The sequence below is a fragment of the Lepisosteus oculatus genome, chromosome 15 (genome assembly GCF_040954835.1).
Source record: "Lepisosteus oculatus isolate fLepOcu1 chromosome 15, fLepOcu1.hap2, whole genome shotgun sequence".
NCBI lineage: Eukaryota > Metazoa > Chordata > Actinopteri > Semionotiformes > Lepisosteidae > Lepisosteus > Lepisosteus oculatus.
In genome coordinates this window covers 31,388,409-31,416,183 of record NC_090710.1, presented here as the reverse complement: position 1 = coordinate 31,416,183, position 27,775 = coordinate 31,388,409, and the positions used below count along the sequence as shown (strand labels likewise).

The 27,775-nt window shown below is 47.0% G+C and overlaps 1 protein-coding gene across 1 annotated transcript in view; it reads left to right on the top strand.

Annotated features, from left to right (window-relative positions):
- Window positions 1–25,557, top strand: part of LOC102682335 (radixin) — a 49,843-nt gene extending 24,286 nt beyond the window's left edge. Inside the window, exons 4-14 of the mRNA XM_069179219.1 lie at window positions 4,096–4,191; window positions 5,158–5,432; window positions 6,143–6,226; window positions 7,801–7,947; window positions 9,108–9,204; window positions 9,906–10,069; window positions 10,805–10,935; window positions 15,808–15,968; window positions 16,975–17,067; window positions 17,957–18,214; window positions 20,023–25,557. Of these exons, the coding sequence (XP_069035320.1) occupies window positions 4,096–4,191; window positions 5,158–5,432; window positions 6,143–6,226; window positions 7,801–7,947; window positions 9,108–9,204; window positions 9,906–10,069; window positions 10,805–10,935; window positions 15,808–15,968; window positions 16,975–17,067; window positions 17,957–18,214; window positions 20,023–20,187 (1,671 nt within the window). The 3' untranslated portion in view covers window positions 20,188–25,557. The remainder of the gene's footprint in view (window positions 1–4,095; window positions 4,192–5,157; window positions 5,433–6,142; window positions 6,227–7,800; window positions 7,948–9,107; window positions 9,205–9,905; window positions 10,070–10,804; window positions 10,936–15,807; window positions 15,969–16,974; window positions 17,068–17,956; window positions 18,215–20,022) is intronic.
- The last annotated feature ends 2,218 nt before the right edge of the window (window positions 25,558–27,775 follow it).

Sequence of the window (27,775 nt, the reverse complement as noted above, 5' to 3'; positions counted from 1 at the left end):
GTGCGCGACGTGCTCTCAGCACTCACACGTGCCACAATGTTGACATTCCCCCACATTCTCCAGGACAGCCATCGGTACGCCACAGGCAGGCTTCTTCCGCGCTTAATTCCCAGTGATGCCAGGCGCTGTTCCGTCAGGATGAGCCCATCCCAGTCGCAAGCACTGCGCCGCATTGTAGTCTGATCACATATGGGTAGGAAGAGGCTGGATAAGCATGGCTTTAGAGCTTAAACATATGCAAGGGATTTAAAATTTGAATCCCACTTACCCAACGAGATTTTCTACAATATGCACTCACTAAGCATAGTCCGTTAATTAGCATGTTCGTTTTAATGCACTCAGTTAAAAAATACTTAAAATCTTGTCAGTCAGGAGAGAGAATTTTGTAAGTTTTTTTTTTTAATGAGTTTTCCCATCTTAAGCTACTTGGACAAAAGTTTTCATATTGAAAAGTGAAAGAAGCAATTCTCATTCATACAAAAATCTTTGGTTTATTTTCTTCTACTTTGACATACTGCAGAATCGAGCACATGCATCTCGGAGGCACAACGTTTTGAAGCTTCTGATTTTTTTTTTTTACATTGGCCGTCATCGTTTAGAAATACCAGCCAGCCATTCATTAAGCTGTGCTCGTGGTGCTGTTACTGTATGCAGACTGGGATCTAAACAGTGCGAGATTGCAAAACAGATTTAATGTTTTCTTTCCTTAGTGTGAAAGGATTTTTGTGGTATTTTTGTTAACATAGTTGCTAGAGGACAGTTTACAGAGTGGAGACTGTAACCAAACACAGATTTTTATTTTTATAATAGTTTTAATTTAGCATGAGAAAAAATTAACACGTAATTTTTTGAATACCCCCCGATGGGGAATAAGCTAAATGTGTGTTTTTTACACGTGGGGTTGCTAGCCCTGTGCCCACAGATAGGGGCGAAGGGGCACTCCAGCCCGGCCACCGGTTTCCTAGACATTTCCCTGGCGTGTGTCCGAGAGTTACGCTCCCTGGGCTCGGGCTGTGGGCGCTGAGCTCTGGCAGAGGGACAGCAGGACAAGGACCTCGCGGAGACGAGGGACAGGTTCCAGCCGCTGAGCCCCACGGCGGCGGCATGGGCAGCACAAGCAAGACGTTTGACGTGAACTGGAATTTCCTTTGGGATTAAAGCCGCTATAGAAACGCAAAGGAAATATGAGTAATTAGGAAGATTGTTTCAGATTGCAGAACAGAAAAGGGCTTAATGGCTTCTTTACCTGTTTTCTACCTTACAGACGTGTATGAGCAAATTAAATCATCTAAAATGTCCAACAGTGAACAATGTGTTTCTGAGCTGAACTGACCCAGGCTTTATTCAGTTTGCCCTCTTACTGTCGTTTCTCCCTCTCCTGCCCTTGGAAGACATCAGAGTGAACTTTGCTTCTAACATGTGCAGGCATATTGATGCCTTGTTTTTACACCGGGAGACACTAAATTACAGAATGAGAGTTAGCGGGGCCAGATATTAATATTTAACACCACACTGTCCGTACAGTTTTTACCTCATTTTAATTGTGAAATGGGTGGTTTGCATCGTCTGAAAAGCTGCGTGTTGTGGAATATCCTGTTTCCCTTCCCTGTGCGTCTTGGCCAGCCTGTAGGTGCAGGTCACAGGCATCACTGCGCTCCCCTGTCGCTGGAGCTGGTCGTGACGGAGTGGAGCCGGGAGGGGGTGAGAGTTTGCCCCCCGCGGTGGGGATTAGGACAGGACACGTTGGTCAGGACAGGTCACAGAGTAATAATTAATGGGGCCTTTTCAACGCTAATATTGTAATATCACAGCACAGCAGTGTTGTGATCCTTCAGCATTGCCTTAAGTGCTGCCCTCCCTCTAGAGTCTTGACTCAATGCAAACACTCATCCTGCAATATTAATGCCAGATGAAATATTAATATGCAGTGTGGTTTTTAATATAATTCAGTCTGAGGTTTTAGTGCTGCGCTCTCCATAAATCACTTGATACCACCACTACAACTGGAATTGCTGAAGGTGTGTATTTCAGCCTTGTGGACTGGAGAGATGGAGAAAGTGAACAGATACAGTACTTGGCATAACTGCATCACTGTTCTACCTTTTGAAAAAATAAATTTCCACTGAAGCTCAGATTCAGAAAAAGGAAACCCTTTAGATCTTATTTACTAAGTCTTTTTAAACTTTTATTTTTTTTAGTTTCCTGAATTGTTTTCTTCTAAATTAATGGTTGTTGTCCTGTGAAGTAAGAATAGGGTGCGGTTTCCAAATGACCACTTTTTTTAATCCGCTGTGTCTAATCTCTAAGTCAGAGCATTCTTTTAGTTTGTCTTTGTCATAGCCAGTGAGCCACGACATCATTATCGTAAATTACTGGAAGTAATTTGCATGATAATTGTGAAATTTAAAGCTGCTCACAGGTAAGTTACCTTCTTGGCGTTTCCGAAAAATCCACGTTGCTTGACTTAGCTTCGTTGTTGTGATCTGTTAGGCTTTGTAACGGTGTATTCAAAGGCCTTATATAACAGGTGGGGTTTTTCTCTTTGCCTCCACAGTTCTTGTGTTATAAGGCTTAAGCTGAAGGGCCGTGCATGCTGGGTTCAGGATCGTGAATGACTTAGATTCTGCTGTGGTTAGCAAGCTAGTTAGGGTTTGGAAAATAGAGGAAGTGACAAAAAGAAACAGTGGCAAGGGAATTAGAAATAGAGAGAGATAATACTTTATTAATCCTGTAGGGAAATTGATTAGGGGAACCAAAACTCAAGACAAAACCAACATAGCAAGTCAAATGTATTGTTGATAAGTGCCGAGTGATCCACACCGGCTGTGATGGCTTACCCTCTTCATAACACATGACTGATTCTGAGCTGCAGGAAGCTGTACAGGAATCAGATGCATCTTTATCAAGATAAGATGAGGGAGCAATAGAAAAGCAACCGGAACCTTTGAGTATAATATAGAAAAAAACGTGGAATTCAGATCATGGTTTACACTGTAGTGTTCAGGCTTCATTAAGAATAGTGTTCTGTAGCTACCATACCACAAAAGGATATTAAAGCCTTACTTTAGAGTTCAAAGAAGGGGAACAAGTATGAGGTCTTATTTTTCATCAAAGTATATAAATTACTAAGGTGTGTGTGTATATACAGGATCAACCCAGAGGTTAATTACATACTCGGCGGTGAAATAAGCACATGGGGTCAGAACTGGAAAATAATGGGGAATTTGTTTTGGACAACAGGATTAAGCAGGAAACTTTTCTTCACATGAAGAGCTGTGGGTATCTGCAACACGCCTCGCAGCTCAGGGATCTAAGGTCCAAACACTAGGCTCTGTTAAGAAGTGTGGATGAGGCTTCCGAATAACTTGCCTAATAAGCAAATGAGCAAGCTGAGCCGAATGGCCTCTGTATTTTTGCCAGCATGCAAATTCTTATGCTCCTATGAGCCAGTCTAAATGATTTGGCGCGATAAGCTGGAAACGGACCATTGCCTTTTTTATGTTGCTGAATTAGCGTGTTTGTTTTTCTGTGTGTGGCTATTTGGCAGCACATCCCTCTGCCACAGGCACCTGTGGGAGGAACAGCAGTTACCCGACCTTAAACACTGACAGACACATCAAGCGGTTTAATGGAACGATGCCGATTTCCGTGTGTTAAGAGCCAAGGCTCGATGCCGTGTTTGCTTGGACAATAAAAGGAATGTCTCTAGCGTGCAGTGCCTGCCGAAGTGCTTCCTCATTGTGAGGTGCAGCGTGACAGCTAATCAATGGGGTGACACAAGGCTGACCTGCAGCCCCGCAGGAGGGAAATATAAGATGGGTCTCATGGAGGAGTACTGGGACTAATGAAAAGGGAGGTTCTTCTCTTTCTGGCCCGCTGACTTACGCGCCTGCTTGTGATGTGCTGTGAGCGACGTGCTTGGGGGAATCCAAACAGTCCAGGCTCAAACAAATAAAATAAAATGTTTCAAGTGCCGTCAATGCCCCAGCCTGCATTGAGATGTTAAAGAAATAGCCACACGGCAGGTCCCAGCAACCTTTTGCGCTGAGAAGCAAAAAAAAAAAACGAACTTGCACTGTGTTGTTGTGTTAACAGGTAGTGAAGACTGTGGGCCTCCGAGAAGTTTGGTTCTTCGGGCTGCAATATACAGACAGCAAGGGTTACAGCACGTGGCTGAAACTGAATAAAAAGGTGAGTTTTCCAGCCGATCAGGGCTAAACCTCTTTCTTGATGGGGACACGATACTACACCTCGGATCCACGATCGTTGCGAAGGCTCAGGTCTCCCATATTAAGTAAGGGTTTGAAGTATGAATGCATATTACAAGGCTGAAAAACATGTGAATTAAAATTTGGGAGGAATGTCTGTGTCTTTAAATAGTTAAAGGGATCCTTTCTGTTATTCAGTGTATTTCATCTTAGGTAGTTGTTCTTTGAAGTATTTTATACTTCAGAAGCCCTGGGCCATTGAATCAACATGCATGCATACAGTTGTTAATAATACCAAAAAAATAATTAGTTACATTTACAGAGTGTTTTTCTGAACACTCCAGTCAAACCATTTTGCCTTGTAATAGTACAGAGCGAACAGAGAGCAGATGATGAAGCCAGTTCCCTATTAGGAGGATTATTAGGGGATTATTAGGAGGCCATGATTGGTACAGGCCAATGGAAATTTAGCCAAGACACCCGGCTGTCACCCCTACTCTTGGGACCCAAACCCTGGGATTTTTAATGACCGCAGAGAGTCAGGACCTTGGTATTTGGTCTCATCCGAAGGACGGCGCCTTTTTACAGTATAGTGTCCCCGTCGCTATGCTGGGGCATTAGGACCCACATAGACCGCAGGGTGAGCGCCCCCTACTGGCCCCATGTACACCTCTTCTTACAGCAACCTTAGCTTTCCCAGGAGGTCTCCCGTCCAGGTACTGGCCAGGCTCACACCTGCTGAGCTCCAGTGGGCTGCCAGCGGGGAGCTGCAGGGGGATATGGCTGCTCTTAAGCTTGCCAGATAAAACAAGCGCAGGTTTATGGAATTCCGTTATTTTGGACACTCGTCTGTGACTGTCAGCAGGGATGTAACATGGCCAGCGTATATTATTACACATAAGTATATAACACTGTGACTAATTTCGAGCGTGGCCCTGTTGTCTCGCAGGTGACGCAGCAGGATGTGAAGAAGGAGAACCCCCTGCAGTTCAAGTTCCGGGCCAAGTTCTTCCCGGAGGACGTGTCGGAGGAGCTCATCCAGGAGATCACGCAGAGGCTCTTCTTCCTGCAGGTCAAGGAGGCCATCCTGAACGACGAGAACTATTGCCCCCCGGAGACCGCCGTCCTGCTGGCCTCCTACTCTGTGCAGGCCAAGTACGGAGACTTCAGCAGGGAGGTGCACAAGCCCGGGTACCTCTCCAACGACCGCCTGCTCCCACAGAGGTGAGGGCCGCAGTTGAGCACGCCACCCGGGGCCCGACCTCGGCGATGTCAGCCCGGACGCGGCCCCAGAACTGTAGGGAGGGCCTGTGAGGGCGTAGCAGTGTGGTACTTTCGACACCACTGATTGGGAAAATGTGGCTGCGTGGTGGTTTTTTTTTTAATGTCTCTCATGAGCACATTGTTGCGTTATAGCCCGTGATGCAAGTTTAGGACATTTCCAAAAACAGGGCGGCTTTTCAGAAGACACCGTTGATCCGGGCGTTTGCTGATGGTCGGCGCCGCATGAAAAAGATGAGCTGCGAAAGGAAGCTCTCATGTCTCATCGTCCTTTAAAGGTTCACTTCGCTGTTGTGCTGGCGAACCTCCACTTTCACCTGTAACGCTGACCATATGAAATGATCGGGGAGAAAAAAGCAGACTGAAGTTATTGAGGTCTGTGCGCAGATAAGAGTCTCTTTCTGCTGTGTGAAGATGGAAGTTTTGGTCATGTTTGCTCCCTGTCTGCCAGTGTTTCGGTGTTCCAGCTGCTGGGGGATAGGGGTCAGTGGGTGAGTGCACATCACCCCCCCCCCGAAAAGACTATCACTATCCAGTAAGGCTGTGTCATGATATTGCAGCTTGCTGAGGTGTGCACTCTCTTGTGAGGTCTCGGCAGAAATTGAAGCAGCTGCTCAATATTTACTGCCTCCGTGTTTTAATGAATTTTCCAGGGTCCTGGAACAGCACAAGCTAACCAAAGAGCAGTGGGAAGAGAGGATACAGACCTGGCATGAGGAGCACAGAGGAATGCTCAGGTACCTCACCGCTGCTGGTTCAGCTGTTCATGCATTTAAGTGTAAATTTCCCTAACCTTTTTTTTTTACGAAGGTGAGTGTTGTGAAAAGCTGGCACTGTGTCGAGGTCTCTTCACCTCTTATGTAGTTCAGATTGAACTTTCGCAGAACTATTTTTTCATCACGAGAGAGTCCCTGTTCTTGCGGTAACCCTTTGTTACCTCTGTCTGTGCCCAGACCTCTCAGGGGCCGAATGAGTCCCTCTTGCTGGATTTGTCCAGTGCTGACGATGCGGTCATTTCAAAATCTCGCTTCCACCGGGCTGTTGTGCAGTCTGCTGGCATAGGCTGCACTCGTCTTGATCAGAGCTCAAGTGTTCTAACAAGACTTACGGGTACATTAAAGCCTGTAAAATCCCAGAAGGCCATTGTTATTCAAGAAAAAGACCATTCTGTTCAAGCTGAATAAGTGCACGTATGCAGTAATATTTTATTTACAAAGATATAACTTGTAAAGCAGTCAGATTTCCAAACAAGCTACAGATGTGCGTCAGGATTTCATACAAGGCGGTAGCGGGCGTTGGTCCCATTGTGTCGAACCTTTGAAGGTCCTTGCGAGGCATTCCTTGCAGCTCTGTACTCTGTACGTCCGACAGTAGATCAGAGGATGCATGCTTTTCCTCGCTTTTGTTACTGTAGGTGAAGGAAGGTAAAGATGAGGGCTGGATATTGTTTCTTTTCAGAGTTCTTCCAGTGGCTGAAAAGATGATCGTGTGAACGAAAAACAAAATCCATATCTGGACTTAAAACCTGATAAAAACAGGAATGATAGATATCTGAATTGGGTGACGGGGCCTTCTCGTGCCAACGCCCCAGAGCTCTGGAATTCTATCTCCAGGGATTATCAGAAAGTCACCTGCCCTGAGCGCTTGGAAATCCAGAGTCAAAACCTTCTCCTTCAGAAAGGCTTTCACTTAATCCGTTCTGTCTGCCCCTTTTGTCTTCTGCTTTCTAAACCCTTGTTTTTAATTGTGCTAGTTTTGTCACTTGTTCTCATGGTGTACTTGTTTCTTACTACAGTGTAAAGCTTTATTATTATTTATTATTGTCATCGTTATTTTTCTGATAATAAAGGACCGATGTTGCCAGGTGGTCCTAGAATGTCCTCGTGTCTTCTGGTGTGCCTTTAATGTGAAGGAACTCGCACCCTATTCCAAAATCCTGACCGGACGTCTCGTGTTGGTCCGGGAGGTGGGATAAGGGGGACCTGTCTTCTGTGGCTGTGTGGGTCAGAGGAGAAGACCCGGTTGTGCAGGTTCAGCTCTACAGTGTCCCTGCAGATCCATGATTAACAGCTGCTCTGCCTGACTGCCAGCCTGCCTGCTGGCCTTGTGCTGTCCTTGCTGGCAACATCAGTAGTGCTACAGTGTTGTACAGCACAGATGCTGTTTGGGGGAAAGAATATGAATAAATAAAGGATGAGGCGGTGATTTAAGATTTATTTCAGGTTTGAGTTCGCCGCGAGTGGCGCAGTCAAGGTCTGAATGCAGGACAGTTTCGGTGAATCCAAGAACACGCTTGCTCTTGTTTGAACAGGGAGGATTCGATGATGGAGTACCTGAAGATCGCCCAGGATCTGGAGATGTATGGCGTAAACTACTTCGAAATCAAGAACAAAAAGGGAACGGAGCTGTGGCTGGGGGTCGATGCGCTGGGGCTGAACATCTACGAACACGAAGACAAGTAAGCTTGGCAGTTTTCCTTTCTCTTCGGAAGAGATCACAAGAGAAGGACTTCACCTGTTGGCAGGTGTAGTGCGTCCCATAGCTGAAGCATAATAACGGGATAGGATGGCTTATAGTTTTGTGTCTTTATCTGCCACATGGAAACAATATTTAGCATCTCCTTTTTCTACTGTTCTCGCCTTTCACAGCAGTGAAGTTAGGTTTAGTGTTCATCTATGATTAAAAAAGATAAGTCAGTGTTTTTCCTGTTTTGTCTTTTTTTGTAAGCTAATCGAAGCTTACAAAAAGGAAAGAGAGCAGTTTGCAACTTCTGTAAAGAAGTCGTCTCACCTTGTCTTTGGACAAGTTTATTTTTACTCTGTGTGTAATAAAACAAATTGTATATTTTGTTAAAACTACAGGCTAAACGGTTGCCATGTACTATGACATCGTCTCCTATATGTTTTCTTATATTGCCCCCTGCTGGTATTTCCTGAAATTTTTGTACTTTTTTGAAAATTCATTGAATTAATAATAATAATTGCTTACACTTATATAGCGCTTTTCTGGACAGTCCACTCAAAGCGCTTTACAAGTCATGGGGACTCCCCTCCACCACCACCAATGTGCAGCCCCACCTGGATGATGCGACGGCAGCCATAGTGCGCCAGAACGCTCACCACACACCAGCTCTCAGTTGGGAGGAGAGCAGAGTGATGAAGCCAGTTCAGAGAGGGGGATTATTAGGAGGCCATGATTGGTAAGGGCCGATTGGAAATTTTGGCCAGGACACCGGGGTTACACCCCTACTCTTTTCGAGAAGCGCCCTGGGATTTTTAATGACCACAGAGAGTCAAGAACTCGGTTTTACGTCTCATCCGAAGGACGGCGCCTGTTTACAGTATAGTGTCCCCGTCACTATACTGGGGCATTAGGACACACATGGACCACAGGTTGAGCGCCCCCTGCTGGCCCCCTGCTGGCCCCACTAACACCTCTTCCAGCAGCAACCTTAGTTTATCCCAGGAGGTCTCCCATCCAGGTACTGACCAGCTTAGCCTCAGCCTAAGGTACCTGCTTAGCTTCAGGGGGTTGCCAGTTGTGAGTTGCAGGGTGATATGGCTGCTGGTGATATTTCACACTTTTGCCTTTGTGTTAAACTGGGTTGCTCTTTTTCAGGTTGACACCAAAGATCGGCTTTCCCTGGAGTGAAATCAGAAATATCTCTTTCAATGACAAGAAGTTTGTGATCAAACCCATCGATAAAAAGGCGCCAGTAAGTCCCTGCACAACCTCCGGTTTGCTTTTCCAGTGCTGATGGATATTATTTCCAGTTTCCAGTGCTTGTGACATGGTGTGGTTTGTTTCGTCTTCTGTCTCGTCCATACAGTATGATCACAAGTGATATGTATACGATGTGAGCCCTGTGTCCTGGAGGTGCCCTTGAGACTTGTTTGTATGCATTTTCTTCGTTAGAGGCGTTTAGATGACACTCTGTGTGGACCACTTAAGGCTGCACGACTGAGACTCATTATAATGATTTATTCCATCAACTCAGGAAAATGTTAACAGCATCAGGGGCAGCCTGTGCGGCAGAGCACGTCTTAAAAATCACATCTTGAACATTGGCCAAAATTGCCAGTTTAGTTTAGGTTTATCAGTCAGTTAGTATTGGGTAAAAAGACTTCTGCAAAGAATAAATAAGCCCTTTACTGTGGCAGACTAAGTGACTTGTTGTGACCTTAAGAAATCGCCGCTGTAGACAAGACATTTTATCTGTGTTCTTGCGCCCCCTAGTGACTGTTGATGGTCTCCTGTAAACATCTCTACAGCCGTCTCTTTCTGAAACTCGAGGTGACTGGCACGGCTCTTCACAGCCGCGTGTGGGGTGGTTGTACACGCCCTTCACAGCGGCGGGGCAGGGTGATGTCCAGTCAGTACGAGCGATTAATCTTCAGCTGTCTCTGTGCCCCGAAGGACTTCGTCTTCTATGCCCCGCGGTTAAGAATAAACAAGCGCATCCTGGCCCTGTGCATGGGCAACCACGAGCTGTACATGAGGAGGAGGAAGCCAGACACCATCGAGGTGCAGCAGATGAAGGCGCAGGCCCGGGAGGAGAAGCACCAGAAGCAGCTGGAGAGGTACAGCACAGGGCAAACGCTGCTCCTCTCTCGGCCCGTGGTGGGGGTCCAGGGGTGCCGTGTCCGCAGGGTGCACGTGCAGGCTTCTCCACTCGCAGTTGGGTTTTCAAAAGTGATGAGCAAGCAAGCAAGAGGAGCAGTAATTGTGCAGTATTTGCCATTGCGTTAAGCAGTAATAGATGATTGTTGACGCCTGCCTGAACTAAGTGAACAATGAATGGTTAATCCCAATCTGAAAGGCAGGAAGAAGAAACGCAATGTTATTGTTGTTGAGTCTTCTTGAAGTGTGAGGGTGAGAGAAAGGTAGCAGGTTTTCACACCCATGAGCCCGTCCTCTCCCACTGGCCTTTATTCTGGCCTGCAAGATACCTGGAGCTGTTGTTTCACCACAAGTCAAGGAAACCTTGGAACTCGGCAAATAGTTGAGGTTTTTTAATAACGGATTAAGATCTGCGGATCTTTTTGTACTTCAGTTGGCGTAATGTGTTGTGAGCAATGGCATTGAACACCGGAGCATTCTGTAAGAAGGTCCGTCGTTCGGCAGCAGGGGGCAGTGTGGCACCAAGAAATTTCAGTACAGTACAAGATTTGAGCCTTGCAAGGGAGAGAGGGAGATGGACGTGCAGGTTAATTCCCCTGGGTGGGTGCGGAATCGGTTGCCAACGGTGCGATATGAGTGAGGTCGGAGTAAGGGAGGGTAATATGGCTCTGTCCTCGCCGATGCCTGTCTTTCAGGGCGCAGCTAGAAAACGAGAAGAGGAAAAGAGAGCTGGCAGAGAAGGAGAAGGAGAGGATAGAGCGAGAGAAGGACGAGCTGATCGAGCGTCTCCGGCAGATTGAGGAGCAGACGCTGAAGGCGCAGAAAGGTGAGTGCCGCACTGCTGCCGTGTCCCCTCCACTGTGTCCAGCAGGTCGGCGGTGCCCGTGTCCCCCAGCCCTCAGTGGACACGACCCTGAGGCTGGGGCACGGACTCATCTTCACGGCTCTCTCATCCTGAAGAGCAGGACTCTGGGGAGACGGACCAGCGCCCCTTTACACCGAGACTATGCCTAGAAAGGAGGGGGGTTGTTTTCCTTTCCAGCGCTGTACCCCAGTGTTATCCATTTGTACGAGTAGGGGTGTTGTCCTGGCTAGATTAGATCTTACACAGCCTGGCCTACCTAAAGGTCACCCTTAGTCCCGTTTGTGAAGCAACTTCCCAGTCCTCTGCCAGTCTACTGTGCAGTGGGGCCTCAGGCACATAATGCCAGCTGCCCTCTTCCCAGGGGGATAACCCGGGCCCTTTCACCGAGAAGCGAAAGGCAGGGTGTGCCCAGCGCAGCTGTGCTCCCAGCAGGGCTCGAGAATCGGGAAGGGATCTGGTCGTCTTCAGCCACATTCCAGTGCTGTCCGTCGCCTTCACCACTGTAACCTGAATGTGGTTTGGTTACATGTGTCGGCTACATCATCCTGTACTCATGTTTCTCCAGTATCAAGGGGAGGAATGGTATCTTTCAGTGAGCTCCATTTAAATTACCCCCAGATTCCCTGCACTTGGGACATAGTTCCACATTAAATGTTTCAAAACAAAGAAAGGGAAATTTGCAGCTTATACACCAGTTTTCCTGCAGTTTTATTTCCTCTTGGCATATTGCTGTAAGGAAAAAATACATTTTTCTTCGATCAAAATGTTCTGTTTTAGGAGCGCCAGTCAGAAGTAACATTAAAGAGGTTAAAATACAAAGTTTCAAACAAATGTTTTTGCTTTGTTTTTCAAGCATCATTGCTTACAATCATAATGTCTGTGATTGTAGTCGTCCTTTATAGCTTAAAATGTTCATATAAACAATAGCTTTTTAAGAGAAGTATTAATTTCTTAACTGTGTGTACTGTACTGTTCATCTTCACTTTGCGAGAAATCTTATTGCCCTCTTCATTATTTGAATGTGAACTGTTTGCACTTGAGTCGTACTGCAGTCCTGGCTCATTGAGACTGTGAAGTATCTTCTCACAGGATTTCCAACAGCACTGAGCCGTGTGTGTCCCGAGACTGCGGACACTGAAGCTCTGTATGGGGAGCATTTCTATGTATGGTTCTGTCATTGCTATTGAACATCGGCAGTAGTGCTTTTCAGGCCTTCTGGCCAGCCCCAGGAATTAGTTAACCTGTCCGGCGCTGCTGTGGGACAGAAATGAACTGTGTTTCACACAAAATCTGCACTGGAAAGAGAGAGAGGTACAGTTAACAAGCAGGCAGAGAGACAGCAGGGATGTGTCTGTGCAGGTGTCTCCTTTTCCCCTATACATATATTTGCTTTCTAAAAACACCCGTTATAAGATTAATTTCAGTTGGACTCTTGTCTTCTCATTCTAAGAATTGACTGGCAACGGTCTAGCTGCAAATAATCGAGGCCATGCTAATGAGGGTTTTCGCCATTCAAGTCAGCTGTGTCAATAGCCTGCCATGTTTGCGCACTTAAGGCAAGTCAGAGAGCTCTTGATTAGTCAGGCAGCTCAGTTTCTTCTTGCTGGGAATGCAGGTTTTAGCTTTTTTTTTGTCCAAGTGGAAGCTCGCAGTATCCGTCCTGTGTAAAAACGAACGTGCTTCCTTCAAAGGCTTGTTTGGGTGAGACCACTTCTGCAAGAGCATCCTGGTGTTGTGATATGTATGAGCTGCTGTGCCAGTGTGTCTGGGGGATCCCTGGCACAGTCCAGTCGCGCCCAGTGGCTGATCTTTCCTGGGGCACTGCAGGGTTTGGAGGTAACAGAGATCGCAGATCAGATTTCTGTTTAATGTAACAGTCAAATAATTATAATTTTTTTATTTTAACAGTAAAAAATAACTTTTTTTAGATTTTAAGCAGGAATTTACATTGCAAATTACAGGTGGGTATTCAGTGTATTGAGTGAGAATTTATTAAAGTGATGCAGGAGTATTTCTTTATGAAAATAAATATCAGTTTAAAGCATGCTCAGTGTGCCCCGGTAATCACACATTATGTATTAATCCCTGCATACATAACAGCTAATTAGAAAAACAGACGCTAGATTGATTTTTCCGGACAGACATTTTAGAATAACCAAACTTTTAGAAAACCAAACTAATTAGATCACTATTTTGTCTTTAATTATTAGTTACTAAACTAAAACCTTTTGCTTCTCTCAGGGCTGCACCTGTCACCAGGTAACCATGATTATAGTGGCACTAGAAGGATCTCTCAGTATATTTCCCTAGTGGACCCTCAAAGGTTTCTTGGCTGCCCCTGTACCACAGACCAAATCAATACTGTGAGAGACAGGCTCTAGAAAAGTAATGTCAGTGCCTTGTTCACACAATCCAATTTCCTCGTGTCCACTTTCATGTTGCGACCGATGTTTTCATGACTTCATTCAATTTCACGGGCTCACAGCTAAGTTGATGAGAAGTGGAGAGAGCACTGGCGGTGGTTTGGTCGTTTTCACACCTGCTTCACTAAATATTAAAGGCCTCCAAGGAGATTTCTGCATGCAAATAGTTTTCGGTTTACTTGCCTCATTACGGGTGCATGTCTGTTAGTTGATTTTTGGCGTTGATTACTGTTAAACACGTCATGTGGATCTTTTGCTTGTTTTCTGGACACGTTTATCACAAGAAAATCAAATGCCAATCAGATGCGTAATTCGTAAAGGTTTTTAACATGTGACACAAGTCATGAGTGGTGCGTCGCCCCGATGGCTGGAAACAATCTCAGGGCTGTTTATATTGTAGAGCTGCTGTGAATATGACTAAACCAGCATGTGCCAGCTTCTCCTCACAGTGCTGATGAGTCCAAGAGCAAATTGGATCTTAGTAAAGGCAAAAGAAATCCACATGCCAAAGACTGAAAGCTGTTTTCATCAGTCTAATCACCCTAGCCCATTGACCTTTATCTCCGTTTGCAGGGCTGTTTTCAGAAAATGCTGATAATTTTTTTCAAATGCGGGAAAAATTGTTACCTGCAGGTCTGCAGCTGCTTTCTGTCAGTATTGACCCCCCAGAATTGACCCCTCCCCCCAAAAAAGACTTGTTGAATTGCTCACAGACTCTCCTGCTGTGCTGTGCTTGGACCGAGAGATTTTTATTAATTCAGATTGTTTAGAAACTGAACTCTTGGTTACTAAAATGGACTGAAAATGAATTCTGGAAAGCAACAAGTAAATGAGGACACTGAGGCATAATGAAAGTGTAGTTTTTGGTACAAATGGGGTCAGCTAGAAGACCTTTAAAATCTGGATCGCAGTTGTGACTCCTTGCCCTTCCCACTCACTCCCCGTGTGTCCCCGCACCCCTGGGGTCTCCCGGACCACAGCTGTGCCGGGGTGTGTACAGTGACGCGCTGCTGTGTTCGTGATCCCTGCCGTAGGAGAACAGGCAGCGAAGGCAGACGGAGCTGGGCGGGTTATCCCAGAGCTCGCTTCGAGAGCCACCTGGTTGGGCTTGGGGGGGCGATTTCAAACACGAATCGAGCTGCGGCTCTAGGGGCAGGGCCTAGAGGATTACAGTCCTGGCCTGCTAGGTGAGGAGCGACTGAGCACTTTTCATTTGCCGGCTCCGAGTTGTCTCCAAGTTCTCAAAAGGCTCATGTTTATGCCATTTTGCTGTAACGGCAAACAACAGAATATCACCTGAGCCAGTAGTTGGTTGCTTATTGATCTGAGGCTCTCACCCAGCCGTTCCTTGGAAGGAGACGGGGTCTCGGCTTGGTCTGTGAGTTAACAGCGACACAGGAGCCAGGGGGAAGCTTTTATAAAGCTGAGAGCAGAAGGAACGTCTTCCCGCTGGGGGTTGTGGGAGCCTGGAAGGGCAATTGACCGTGCTGTGGAAGCTCATCTCCCGACGTCTTTCAAGAGACGGCTACAGGAGACTCAGATCAATCAGCCACCAACTCCTGAGGGGACAGGTGGGGCTGAAGCCTTGAGATGCTTCTGTCTCCCAACAGTATGATATTGCTGAAGAGTACACCAGCCTCTTTTTTACTGCTTCATGTGAGGTGTTCAGGGAGTTGCTCATTAACCGTTAACCACACAAACATCCTACTCTTTTATGTCTACCTCCTTTAGAGCTACTGCCTGGCTTGTTTACTGTAGCCCCTGTAAGCAAGTGTGTGCCAAGTTAAGAATGTCACTGGTGTTAGTTTTGAAATGCATGATTTGTTTTATCCAAATACTGCAATAGGGACAGCCTACTTCTTCAGCATAGACACAGGTGTTCGTATTTATGTTTCTGTTCATTTCAGTCTAGTCTCAATCTGCCCGTTGTTAGCGTCATTTCCATGATATGATCATATACTGTATATGAAGTAATAAACACACAACTTTTTGAGATTGCCAGTACTGTGAACGGTAATGGAAATCTACAGGCACCTGGGGTGTTTCAGTCAGTGAAGGTACCCTTATCTGCAGGCATCGTTTTTAGGATATCCATTCTGTTTTGGGACCCTCTGTGTTAAAGCATGAGCAGAAAATCAGACTCTGAAATCCAGACTTTACACACAAAAATCTTCAGGCCAGAGACGAGTGGTCCAGCGCATTAACAGGAGCTTTCTTTCGCGGTTCGGCGAAGTGAGGTTTTCTGTGACGAGCGGCGCTCCGAGGCGGCGTGCGTAAGGACTAGCTTGACGGACGAGGAGAATGTTGTGTTGTGGAGGAGGGCCGCCCCGAGATTGCGCCGGCGCCTCGCTGTGCTGCCCGGCGCGCGAGCTCTGACCCGCGGCCCTGTGTGTGTGTGTGTGTGTGACAGAGCTGGAGGAGCAGACCCGGCGGGCCCTGGAGCTGGACCAGGAGCGCAGGCGGGCCCAGGAGGAGGCAGAGCGCATGGAGCGGGACCGCCGGGCGGCGGAGGAGGCCAAGGCGGCGCTGGCGAAGCAGGCCGCGGACCAGATGAAGAACCAGGAGCAGCTGGTAGGAGCGGCGCCCTGCCAGCCTGTTCCCTTGGCGTCTAGCGTGTCACAGGATGCCCCATTGCCTGCAGTGAAGTCAGTGTTTGATGGTTTTGGCACCCTAGCCTGAAATAATTTATGACCCTGCCTCTGTGTGCCTTTTGATGTTTAGTGAAGGTGTGTGTCTAGATATTGGGCCGCTTTCCAAGTCAAAACCGTCAAGTTGGTTACGACCGGTGTCCCGAATGCAGCTGGCGGGGCCCGGCTCCAGCCCGCGCCGGAGGGCCGTTCGGCCCCGTTTCTCTCCCGAAGCCTCGGGTTCTGCCCGGCGGGTGAGGGGGTGTTCTGCCAGGCAGCCCCTTCGCCCTTTCAAAGTCCCCGCTTTCGACACGAAGGAAAAATCCCAACCTTTTCTGAGCCTCCTCCAAGGTTTTCCGTTGGATGGAAGTGTGAACTTGTTGATTTAAAGGAAAACCTGTCTCCCCCATCCCCCCTCTCACCCCCCGCCCCCCCAAAGATGTCGTTCTGCTAAAGTGTATAGGAGTGTGAAATGGGTTGTTCATCCCATGGGTTGTTAAATCAACATTTTCAAGCAGGAAAAATTAATTGGCGCCATGCTGGCGCAGTGGTTACCTCTGGGCCCTGGGTTCAATTCCAGACCTGGGGTGCTCTCTCCCTGTGTTTGCATGGGTTTCCTCCAGGTGCTCCAGTTTTTTTTCCCCGCAGTCCAAAGATATACTGGCAGGATAATGTGCTCCTGGAAACATGGCCCTGGTGTGTGTGTGTGTGGACGTGTGCGCCGCAGTGGACTGGGGTCCTGTCCCGGGTGTATCCTGTCCTGCGCCTGTTGCTTGCCGGGATAGGCTCCGGCAGCCCTGTGCCCTGTACAGGAGCGAGCGGTGAGAAACAGGATGGATGAAGGGGGAAAATAAATTGTTTCCGGAGGACGTGATACCCCTGCTGCCGTGCACACGGGCCCACAGCACAGCCGGCTGCCTGAGAGGGGTTTTGTGTGGTTGGTGTTGCAGGCGGCTGAACTCGGCGAGTTTACTGCCCGAATCGCGCTGCTGGAGGAGGCCAAGAGGAAAAAGGAAGAGGAGGCCACAGAATGGCAACACAAAGTAACGTTTTTCATTCTCACAACACCTGTACTCGTCTGGCTCACGGTCAGTGGCTTACAGTAGCAGGGGTAGGGTTGTTGAAGGAACTAACTTAGTTTATGCAAAAAATGAGTTTTGATGATTGGTTTTCAGTTGCTGAGTGGGTGGGTGGCAGGCGGGGGGCTGTTTCAGAGCCATTTCAGTTCCAACCTCAAATTGCTTTCAGCGTGTGAAGAGCCGTTTCCCCCCTAAACCTCTCTCTCACGTCCTTTCTTTTCTGTTTTTACATTAACAGTGGAGACAGTCGCGTGTTGCCTTTGCTTTTTCCCCCCGACGAGACCCTCAGGGCCCCCGGGCAGATTTAAGTCTAATATCTTTCAGCAGAGCTGAGGTTATTTGTAATCTTATAGTAAACGTTTTAAATATTGCAAAAGGTTAGAATCAGTGTTGAAATTTATCAGCACGGGCTGAATGTGCTTCACCCATGGTAATTAGGGAAATGTCAAGTGAAGCTGAATATTTTATTGACTTGACAGTTATGAAACATTTCCCGATTCTTGTCTGGAAGTACAAAATGACAGTGGGAACACGGCAGTTTGTGAATACCAGTTTATATACTTTGAAAGTTTAAATACTTTGTAGTTTATGTATGAAGTCCTTCAGCCAGTTTTCGCTTGTCGAGCCTTTGCTTGTCTCTGGAAAATGCAAGCTGCTGGCTGATATTCGCTTGTCCTCTTGCAGCTTGCTTAGAGGAGAAATTCCAGATTTGAGGAGAATCCTTTCCCAAGCGTCTGGTGACCCGACGTGACCCAGAAGTGACCCTGGCGGCAGTTTTAGCTTGGGTCCGCCCGCCGCTCTGTCCGGCCTCTGGGGCCTTGCACTGACCCCCTCCTCCGCCTCTCCGGCACAGGCGATATCGGCCCAGGAGGACCTGGAGAAGACCAAGGAGGAGCTGAAGAGCGTGATGAGCGCCCCGCCGCCGCCGTCGCCGCCCCCGCCCCCGCCGGCCCCCGCCGCGGCGCCGGTGGAGAACGAGCACGACGAGCAGGACGAGAACAGCGCCGAGGCCAGCGCGGAGCTCTCCAGCGACGGCGTCGCCAACCACCGCAGCGAGGAGGAGCGCCTCACCGAGGCGCAGAAGAACGAGCGCGTCAAGAAGCAGCTGCAGGTCAGCCCGCCACAGACCTGCCGGAAAGACCACCTTCAGGTTCCCCCTAGCCCTCTGGAAACATACCCAGCAGCTCTCTCACCCCGTGCCAGTTAGCTTGGTTCATTCCTCCGACTGGTATGGGTACCATTTCCATTTCTTGTGTCCGTCTTCGGCCTTTCACTGGTCTGAAATACATGTCAGAGCCTAGTTCCTCCTCCCACGTGGGACTGTGGGACAAGTTATCCAGCTTTTGCTGTTTGAGTTGATACCACCCCCCTCACACTTTTTTTAAGAAACGTCTGGGTGTGATTTCTCAGAAAATGTGAACCCCCTTGGGGGGGGGTCTGCATTCTCTTCTTGTGCATTTTATCCCTCAGAGTTAATTAGATGTTTGTGAATGTCTTCATAAAAATGAAATGGGCAAGATAAAATGTAAAACACAGACATCTGTGATTGTTTAACAAAATGATTCAACACTAAATGTCTGATACCTAGGTGAACACTTCTGGTAACTTGTGGCAACTCCTTGAGCAGCGATCGAATTCAAGGTCTCCTGTGACTATCAGTCTCGCACATCAGAGTTTTAGGGTTTTTGTCCCATCCTTCCTACTTGAAGTCTGTGATATTTCAGGGTTTCCTCGCAAAACCAGCGCACTTTAGGTCCTGCCATATCATTTCATTGGGGTCTAAGTCGACATGGCCGATACAAAATGCAAAATGGCGCTCACGCTGCAGTCTGTGTGGGTCCTAACGTCCCAGTATAGTGACGGGGACACTATACTGTAAAAAGCCACTGTCCTTCGGATGAGATGTAAAACTGGGGTCCTGACTCTCTGTGGTCATTAAAAATCCCAGGGCGTTTCTCGAAAATTAGGGTTGTTACCCTGGCATCCTGGCCAAATTCCCCCCTGGTCTTTACCAATCATGGGCTCCTAATAACCCCCATCTCTGAACTGGCTTCATCACTCTGTTCTCCTCCCCACTGAGAGCTGGTGTGTGGGGAGCGGACTGGTGCATCATCCAGGTGGGGCTACACACTGGTGGGGGTGGAGGGGATCCCCATTACCTGTAAAGCACTTTGAGTGGAGTGTCCAGAAAAACGCTGTATAAGTGTGAGGAGTTATCATCCGTCTTCCAGTAGTTGTGTGGATCAACCAGGTTTAGAGAGTTTCTTCTTGGCTGTACCGGCCATGAAGACCAATCCTGGTTAGTCTTCCCCTGAGGGCTGAGGCATGAACATTAACTTTAGCCACAGCCGGAAAGGCAGGCAGATCCTCCGATGTTACCCTGGGGTTCTTGGAGGATTTTCCGGGGAGATCTCTGGGGGACAACCCGTCCCAAATGTTTCAAAATGGTTTTGTAGCGCTCTCCAGACTTAAGACTCTTATGACCCTTTTTCGGAGGTCCCCAGGCCTCCTAGCCTGATGTGTTTTCACTGGCTTTTATTGGCTGAGTGACCAGACTCAAAAGCATCTGACCGTTATATCGGACGGGGCTGCCCGTTCTCAGTCCTTGTTAACTGCCTGATTCGAACTATCCCCTTAATTACGCTAATTAAACTAGGGGTTCGTGTATTGTTTCACACACTGATTCTTATTTTTTCTTTTCTCCTGCTTCATACACCATTATTGCACCGGTAGACATAAACTCTTTATTAAAGAAAAGACTGTATTTTGATGAAATAAGGATATCAGGGTAAGAAACTCATTCCCGTAACTGGGGGGTTTGCAAGCACTGCGGCTGCTAACTACCAGACGGGCCGGAGAGGCCGCGGACCCTCCTGTCGTTCCTGACCGTCCTCGCGCCTCCTCTCCCCTCGCTCGCAGGCCCTGAGTTCGGAGCTGGCCCAGGCGCGAGACGACACCAAGAAGACGCAGAACGACGTGCTGCACGCCGAGAACGTGAAGGCGGGCCGGGACAAATACAAGACCCTGCGGCAGATCCGCCAAGGCAACACCAAGCAGCGCATCGACGAGTTCGAGTCCATGTGAGCCGCGGTCGCACGCTGGCGTCCGTGTGTGGCCGGGCTCCCAGCAGAGAGGCCGTCGTGTTGCCTTGCCAAAGCTCTGTCCTTGCACTGCTCCGGCGGAGCCAGCCTGCTCGCCCAGCGTCGCCGGGAAGCTGGGGAGTCGCTTAGCCGTGGAGTACGCGTCACAACACATCACATATCCTATTAAATAAACTTTATTCGCAGCCTAAAGGTGATTTGCATGTCTGATCCAAAAAAGCATTCTCGCTTATATCCGAAAAGGCTGTGTATAGCTTTAATGCAGCTGGCGCCCTATGTGAAGTTTCAACCTTCACGGTTTTTTGCAGTTGGGATAACTGAAATCCTGACTCTAGGAGCCTGTTTTTGGTTTTATTAGTAATTTCTTCTTATTCCCTCGCTAATTCATGCTGAATGCATGAAGAAAGTGCTTACCTGTCTGCAGTGGGGTAGTGTTGGAGTGGCAGGCTGCCCTTTCCCTTTCGTTAGCGCTGGTCACAGGCGTATTTCTTTTTTCTTTTTCGTTGTATTTCGTGTATTCATTGTATAAAACGGGCCGTTCAAGAGGGCAAGAGTCAGAAGGCGAGTGGGACGTAGAGAGATGTATGACAGTCATGCTAACTCCATGAGTGTTATGATGCAAAGCCTTTTTGTTGCTCAGACAAGCAGTTGCTGAGGCTGTGTTTCTTCAAAGGCAAGGTTTCACCATGGCGGGCTGATCAGATCCACACATTACCTTTGGATCATTCGCGGGTAGGGATAGCTAACAAAGCACTTCGATTATGCTTGCGTATGGCAGTTTTCATAAGCATGTCAAACTGCAAGGTGCACCTGTGCAGGTGATCTTCATATGGAAACACAGGGAACCACATTCAGTGGGGAAAAAAATGTGTTCCGTACCACGCAGTATTTTCATATTCTTTGAGTCAAACTGTACTAAGCCTCCTGACTAAATCGGATGATTACCAAAGCAAAAACATTAACCTTTCATTGGGCAGGAAATAAAACCAAAACTGGCGAAAGGTATTATTTGATTCAAGCACAGTGTTACATTTTCAACAGTATTTTAAATAATCCTGTATTTTATTTTTGCCTTAGGTATTCATGACACAGGTCCTTTAAATAGAGATGTGAGTTGGTGTTTCCGACCCTGCTAGAATTAACAAATGTTAACAAAAAGGCTGTGGTGTCTACCGTAGGTGGCGCTAGTTTTAAGTTAGTTTGATTTTTCTGTCTTCGGGAATGTGAGAGCTGTGGACTAGAATGAACCACATTAAGATCTGAGCCCTCGAGAGACTGGCTGTGGAGTCTCTTTCCTCTGCCCTGGTGTTTGATACCCTGCCATTATAGACGGACCACCATCCTCACGCTGACACCATCTGAAAAGGATCCATCTCCATTTCGTTGTCCTGAGAGGGAAGGAAATGCAGAAGAAATCCCAGTGGATCTGCCACATTTAAAAAATGGTGTTTTGTTTGGATTTCGAAGTGTTTAATCAAACCTTCCAAAAAAAACACCCTGAATGTAAAACACTTGTGAGAACATCCTGATTTTTGGAAGGCTTCACCTGTTCTTCCACCTGATTGCCCAGCCCTCTTGTGTACAAAAGACTGCCTGTGTGCGTACATTTAATTCCCTTTGACCATTTTGTGTTTAATGAACTAGGAGAGGCAGTTTATTTTGTAAAACTGACAGATTCCCTGTTGAGATGTCACAAACGTGATCATGTGTGTAATCTTAAAACAAGCTTTTGTGATCAGTATTTTTCTTCAAGAATGGGCTTTTCGAGTTTTTCTGTGACAGCTCTAACACACTGCCGAAATAACCGGAGCAGTTCTGAAGCCCGGCGTATTTCACACTGGACTGCTTCCAAGAACAGTTGCAAAGGTTTCTCGAATTGGAATGAGACACATTTAGCTCAAAAAAGATCCCCTAATATTGTCTTCTAAGTATTAAAATGAATCATACAGAAAATTGCTCTGGTGAGCTTTGTGATGTATATAGTGTTGAACAAATAGTACTGCAGTTTGCTTAGCTGAGTGGAGAATGGCTGACAGTGGTTAGCTTAAACCTTGCCTTCTTAAGAGCACTAAGCTGTGGACAAAATGTAGGTCATTATTTTGGTTGTGTATGAGCAAGAGATGTTTAGTTTGTTTTTTAGCAGTTGCAGATGCGTCTGAATTCACACGGTGCAAATCTGTTCACGTTCCTGCAATCAGTGTGATGTGATCACTTAATAACCCAGAGGAAGCCCTTTGTGCGGCCACTTCGCAGGTTCTTGAAGTGCTCTTGAGGTGTATTTGACCACACCTCCACACACAATCACTGCTAGTCCTGCAGGCTGCATGACCTGTGTGACGTGATCTTCCATTCATATCATAAATGTTTTACTGGAGCCTGTGCTCACCAAACAAAAACACCGGGTTCTACGTTTCGGTCATCGAGTCTGAAGCTGGACTGTCACCTTGGTGTGAAGTCAGTTTGCAGCCAGGTGGGGTCCTGCGAACGCAGATGCCTTGTGGATTATTTGTCACTGTTGCTGTAGTTGTCAGGTTGTCAAGTCAATAATCCTGCACCTTAGAACAACCTGACGTTCCTTCTGGTGAAGTGATACTGGGTGCTGTAGTTCTGTTCTGCTTCCAGTAACGCCCAGTGGCAATCCAGTTGACCTTTCAGAGGATGATATTTTGCTACCAAATGACTTGAAAACAGTAGCATATATTTTCAAATAAGGGTGTGACCACATCTCAACATTGTGCGTTTAGAAATGTAAAAATAATTCTATGTAACCTTATATACGCAGTACTCCTTTTCACACAGTAAGGCACTGTGGACCTTGTATAGTGTCAAGAGGTGAAAGCAGGATGTGCCGGTCTGCCGATCCTCAGTCTTCTTATGAAATACAGGAATTCCAGCCAGAAACAAAAGGCTTACAACATGAACGATTCCAGACCGGGTGGGTGTATGTCAGAAAATATAATTGGCGACTCTTAAAGATGTGTGTATATATATATATGCCAGCAGTAACAAGACCCCCATATTTTCAGCTACTTTTTCATTGGTGTCTGCAGTTAGCATTCTCCTTTTAATTAGATTACAGTTCTGCTCAAATGAGTTTAAAAAAAGGTACATTCATCTGACATAGACTTGAAAGCATTTTTTCAAAGGTACCGTTTCACGCAAATTAAACCCTTCTACACAATTGCAAGCACGAATGTATTTTCTATGTCAATATTGCTTTTTTTCCTAATCTTGGCCATTAATGGCGATGGCAGTTCCAGTGTGCTCCTTCGCCCAGCTGGTTTTCCGAGTGGCACATGTGACGTTTGTGGGTTTTATTTTCCCAGACACTGAGCTGTTAGGAATATGCAAGAGCTTTTTTGCACATTTAACAAAGCATTTCGTGCAGGGTTTTGAGCTCTGTTGCTAGCGGTGTGGTTATTTCCAGTTTTTCTTGCATGACTGCATTGTGTAGTTTCAGAATAAGCTAGCTTGTTAACAGCCGTTTGATCAAATTTGACTCCACATTCGTTTTCTTCTCCGAGACAGGTATTGTGAGACTTTGAGAATTTGCTGTGATTCTCTGGTAGGTGGCTGTGCTTTTGTGCAGCTCAGGGTTGGATGTTTTCCTGAAGTGGATTAGCACAGCCCAGAAAAGTACAGATAGAGTGAAGGGCGCAGTCCTATGAATAAAGGATCTTGGGACGTGTGGCATGGGGTCTGGAGTCGCAACTTGTCGGTGTGCAGGTTCGAAAGCAGTTTTGAAGATCGTGTTGTTGAACAATGGAGTCAAGAGTAAGATGATGTACATCTCACGGAGTGCCGTTCTGTCATCTCTTTCAAGCTCTCACAGTGCTCTGCACTCTTGGGTCATGGCTTCCTTACACCTCTAAGAACTGCAGGTTTGCTGGGTCGCAATCTGGCCTCTTAGGTTGTTTCACTCTCTTCGTTGTGGTGATGTAGGAAAAGGAAGACTCACTCCTAGCGTCCAGTACTGCTTTAGGTTATACAACTCAAACAGAACTGATCGTATGAAACGTCTTGCGCAATTGCCGAGAGTCCAGCGCCGTCTGGATTCACTCAGTTGACACTAGAGAGAAGGGAGAATTCACTAGGCCATCCGACTGTTTACTCCAAGGTGTGAAATCTGCAGATTTCATATCAGAACACGTTTCCTCTCTGGTGGCGGTTCAGCATTCTTGATTATTATGGACTCACAACCGTGCTGGTCAATATTGTTGAAATTGCCGTTTAATGTAAAGCATTTCCATGCACAGTAGGCCGAAGGTACTTCTTGATCGTTGCATCTTTTCCGAAGACAATTTTTCAGATGCTTTTTTTTTTTGGAGTCGTTTCTTTTTCTTCTGTAATGGAAATCACTGTTTTTGTCATATTGTTGAGACGATGGCTGGTTAAGGTTTCGGAAGATGCCCGCACGCTCTTGATCGCTGCTTTCCTGGAGTGCGGGACTCCTCTCGGGGGGGCTTGAGCTGCGGAGCCCCAGAGCTTTGGCAGGAGCGGACGTGAACTCCGGGGAACGAACACGCGCCTGTATTTGCCATAGCAAGTGAAATACTGTGCTTCCAACTTTATTTTCCTGAAGCGCGTGTGACTAACACTGATGCGCCAGTTACCGTGTGGGCCGTTCCTAGGTCTGTATGTTTATAGAGTTAATACCAGAATGGATCTAAATCCATTAATATTGATTGTGTGAACAATTTTCTAAGCAAGCAGGGAAAAATATTTTCTCATGTATATCTTTTTTTTGTTCTTGTTTTCGCTGTGGTGGTGGTGGTGGGGGGGAGCTGGCAATACAGAGCACTAACCAGTTTTAATCCAAACGGCTCCCTCTCCCCCCGTCAGCCTCCAGGAGAAACTGTGTTGTACAATCAAGCCCACCTTTTTTGGACAAGGTCCATCGGTTAACAGTGAAGCTATCGGATTTACTCCTGCGCGGTGCGGCGCGGTGCAGCGGTGTGCTGCGGACGGCCCGGCGGGACAGGAAGGACGCGCGCTGGCGTCGACTCACGCCGGAGACGCCCGCAGCCCCGGTGGGTATGTGTTGCGCGCCGCTCTCCCGGAGCGAGAGATACTTCTGTCTGGGGTCCGGCGCTTCAGTAGGAGGCAGCCAGTTAGAAACTCTAAACTCCCTGCGGAGAAGAAGCCTGCGTCGGCCTCGCCGGCCTGGGGGATGAGTCCGACGAGGCGATGGGACACCAATACACACCGCTTGAAACTGTTCTCCGCACGCTTTCACACTCCTTACTTCATTGCTAACAGGGGAGGGAAATCGGGAATTTTGGGGGGCAAGGGTTTCAACATTTTCTCTGTTATATTTTCTGGAGGTGGTCAATAAAGTTTACTTCAAACCAAATAGCTGATGCTGCTTCTTCTGTTCCTGCATCACGGGCAAGCTCGCCAGCCAAGCGCTGTGTGTGTTCATGATTAATGTTTCGAAACGCCATCCGTAGGAGAGTGCAGCAGAACCCACCCCCCACTGACCGGGTTTATTACGGGGCTCTGGCATAGGGAGGATGCGACTCGGTTGGCAGGTGGGTGTGCCTTCTTTCTGTATAGTCAAATTACACCTGTTTGCATATTTTTATGATTTGGAGGGAAAAACAAAATCTTTCTTCCTCAAAATGTTTTCATGTGTCATTTTCCTTAAATGCAAATCCTTTTATCAAAACCTACTATTAGCGTTTTTCCCCCCCTTAGGAAGTTTAGTGAAACTACTTTCGTAGCCAAAAGGAGGGATCTGTCCTGCTGAGACCTGTCCTGTCCCTCTCCCCTGCCCGTTACCCCTGGACCGCATGTTCTCAGCACCTTACAGAGGTTACAGGAACATCTTTTTTTATTACCTTCGCACTGAGGTATGGAAAAATCCTGTAGTTCGATATGGGAAGCCACATATTAGCGGAGCGGTGGCTCCGTGGCTCAGGATCCGCGCCTGTGGCTGGAAGGTTGCCAGTTCAAATCCCGCGGCCGGCAGAGGAATCCTACTCCCTCGGGCCCCTGAGCAAGGCCCTTCACCCCAACTGCTCCAGGGGCGCCGTCTGTGTGTCTCATGGAGAGCCAGCTGGGGTATGTGAAAAGACAAATTCCTAATGCAAGAAATTGTATAGGGCTAATAAAGTGATGTTATGTGAAACCAGGAACAGTTTGTACAAAATCCTCGTTAGAAATTAATCCACCCATCTGAAAATAGGAGCCTCCTTTATTTTCTGTATTAACTCGATTTGGCTGAAGCCCTGCTTTCAATTTCTGACGTTTCCAGATGTACTTGTGTCATAAGCAGACAACACAAGGCCGCTTCGTAATCTCACGGTGACTCTTGGTGTGTGGGTCACTTGCATTTAAAGTTTCCCTGCTGTAGGACTTGCAGACTTACGGGTGTGTGTAGGACTGCAAGCAGGCATTCAAGCAGATTCCCTTGGAATGCTGAAGTAAGGATATATGGAAAATCAACCTTTGTGCTTCTTCCAAAAAAAGGGCATTAATTAATCTGTAGTCTTAATGAAGGGGAAAAATAACTCATAAAAAGAATTCCTTAGTTATAATTATTCCAGCTAACAGGTGCTGTCACAGTTCATGGAGTTCTTTTCCTCCTCGAGTCTGTCCCCCAGACAAACCCGTGTTCCTCCACCCCAGCAAGAGATTGTTTTGCACTCTCTGTGACCCTGGGCTGCAGCCCAGACTGAACTCCAGGGTCTATGGAAATCATTCATTTGCAGGGACATGCATTCTCGCCTCCAGAGCAAACCGGGGGGGGGTTTGTTTTACATTATTGTGAAACTGAATCTTGAAAACTAACCAGTTTCTGAAACATTTGTTCTGACAGGTAAGGAACCTTTGTCTTTTTTGGCCCTTGATGAAGGATTTGTTCGTTTCCAAGTACCATATATATCATGCTCTCTCTCTCTCCCTATAGGTTTTATATTTGCCTGCATCTATAGCTATTCCAGTTTAGCTACACTACATACACCTAAAAAAAAAATACCACCAGCATCTGTTCATTCAAGAGAACCTTTATGCAGTGGTGGTTTGCAAGAGACAGTTTGGGCTCTTACCCTTAGACTGGGTTGGTAGTAGTATGCATTTGTGAATACACTTGAAACTGAGGAAGGAAGATGTCTGTATAGACAGGGTTGTGGGTGTCCTGAATAAGTCGCCCATCAGTGTTGATGAACCAACGTCTTGCATGAATGGTCTTGGAGTTGGAAAGTACTGTACAAGTCTCTCCTCTGGCTTGTACCGTGATCCATGCACATCACAAGACCATGTTTGATTGTGGACACAATTCAAAAGGCCTGGAAAAAAAATGTACAGCATCTTGCAAAACCCTTCCTACAGTGTCCCATTTTGTAGAATTACAAAATGATGTATACACATTTTTTACTTTATATTCTATTTAAAAACCTAAAAACTCAAACAGAAGACTTATAAGGGAAGATAAATTGCAGCAAATGGCTGCAATAACTACAGAGATACAATGTGTTGCTTGCATAAGTATTCAGCTCTATGACCCCAACATTTTTCTGGGAGCACTTCTGAGAGCAATGATCAAACAGCACGTGATTTGCTCAAACTCT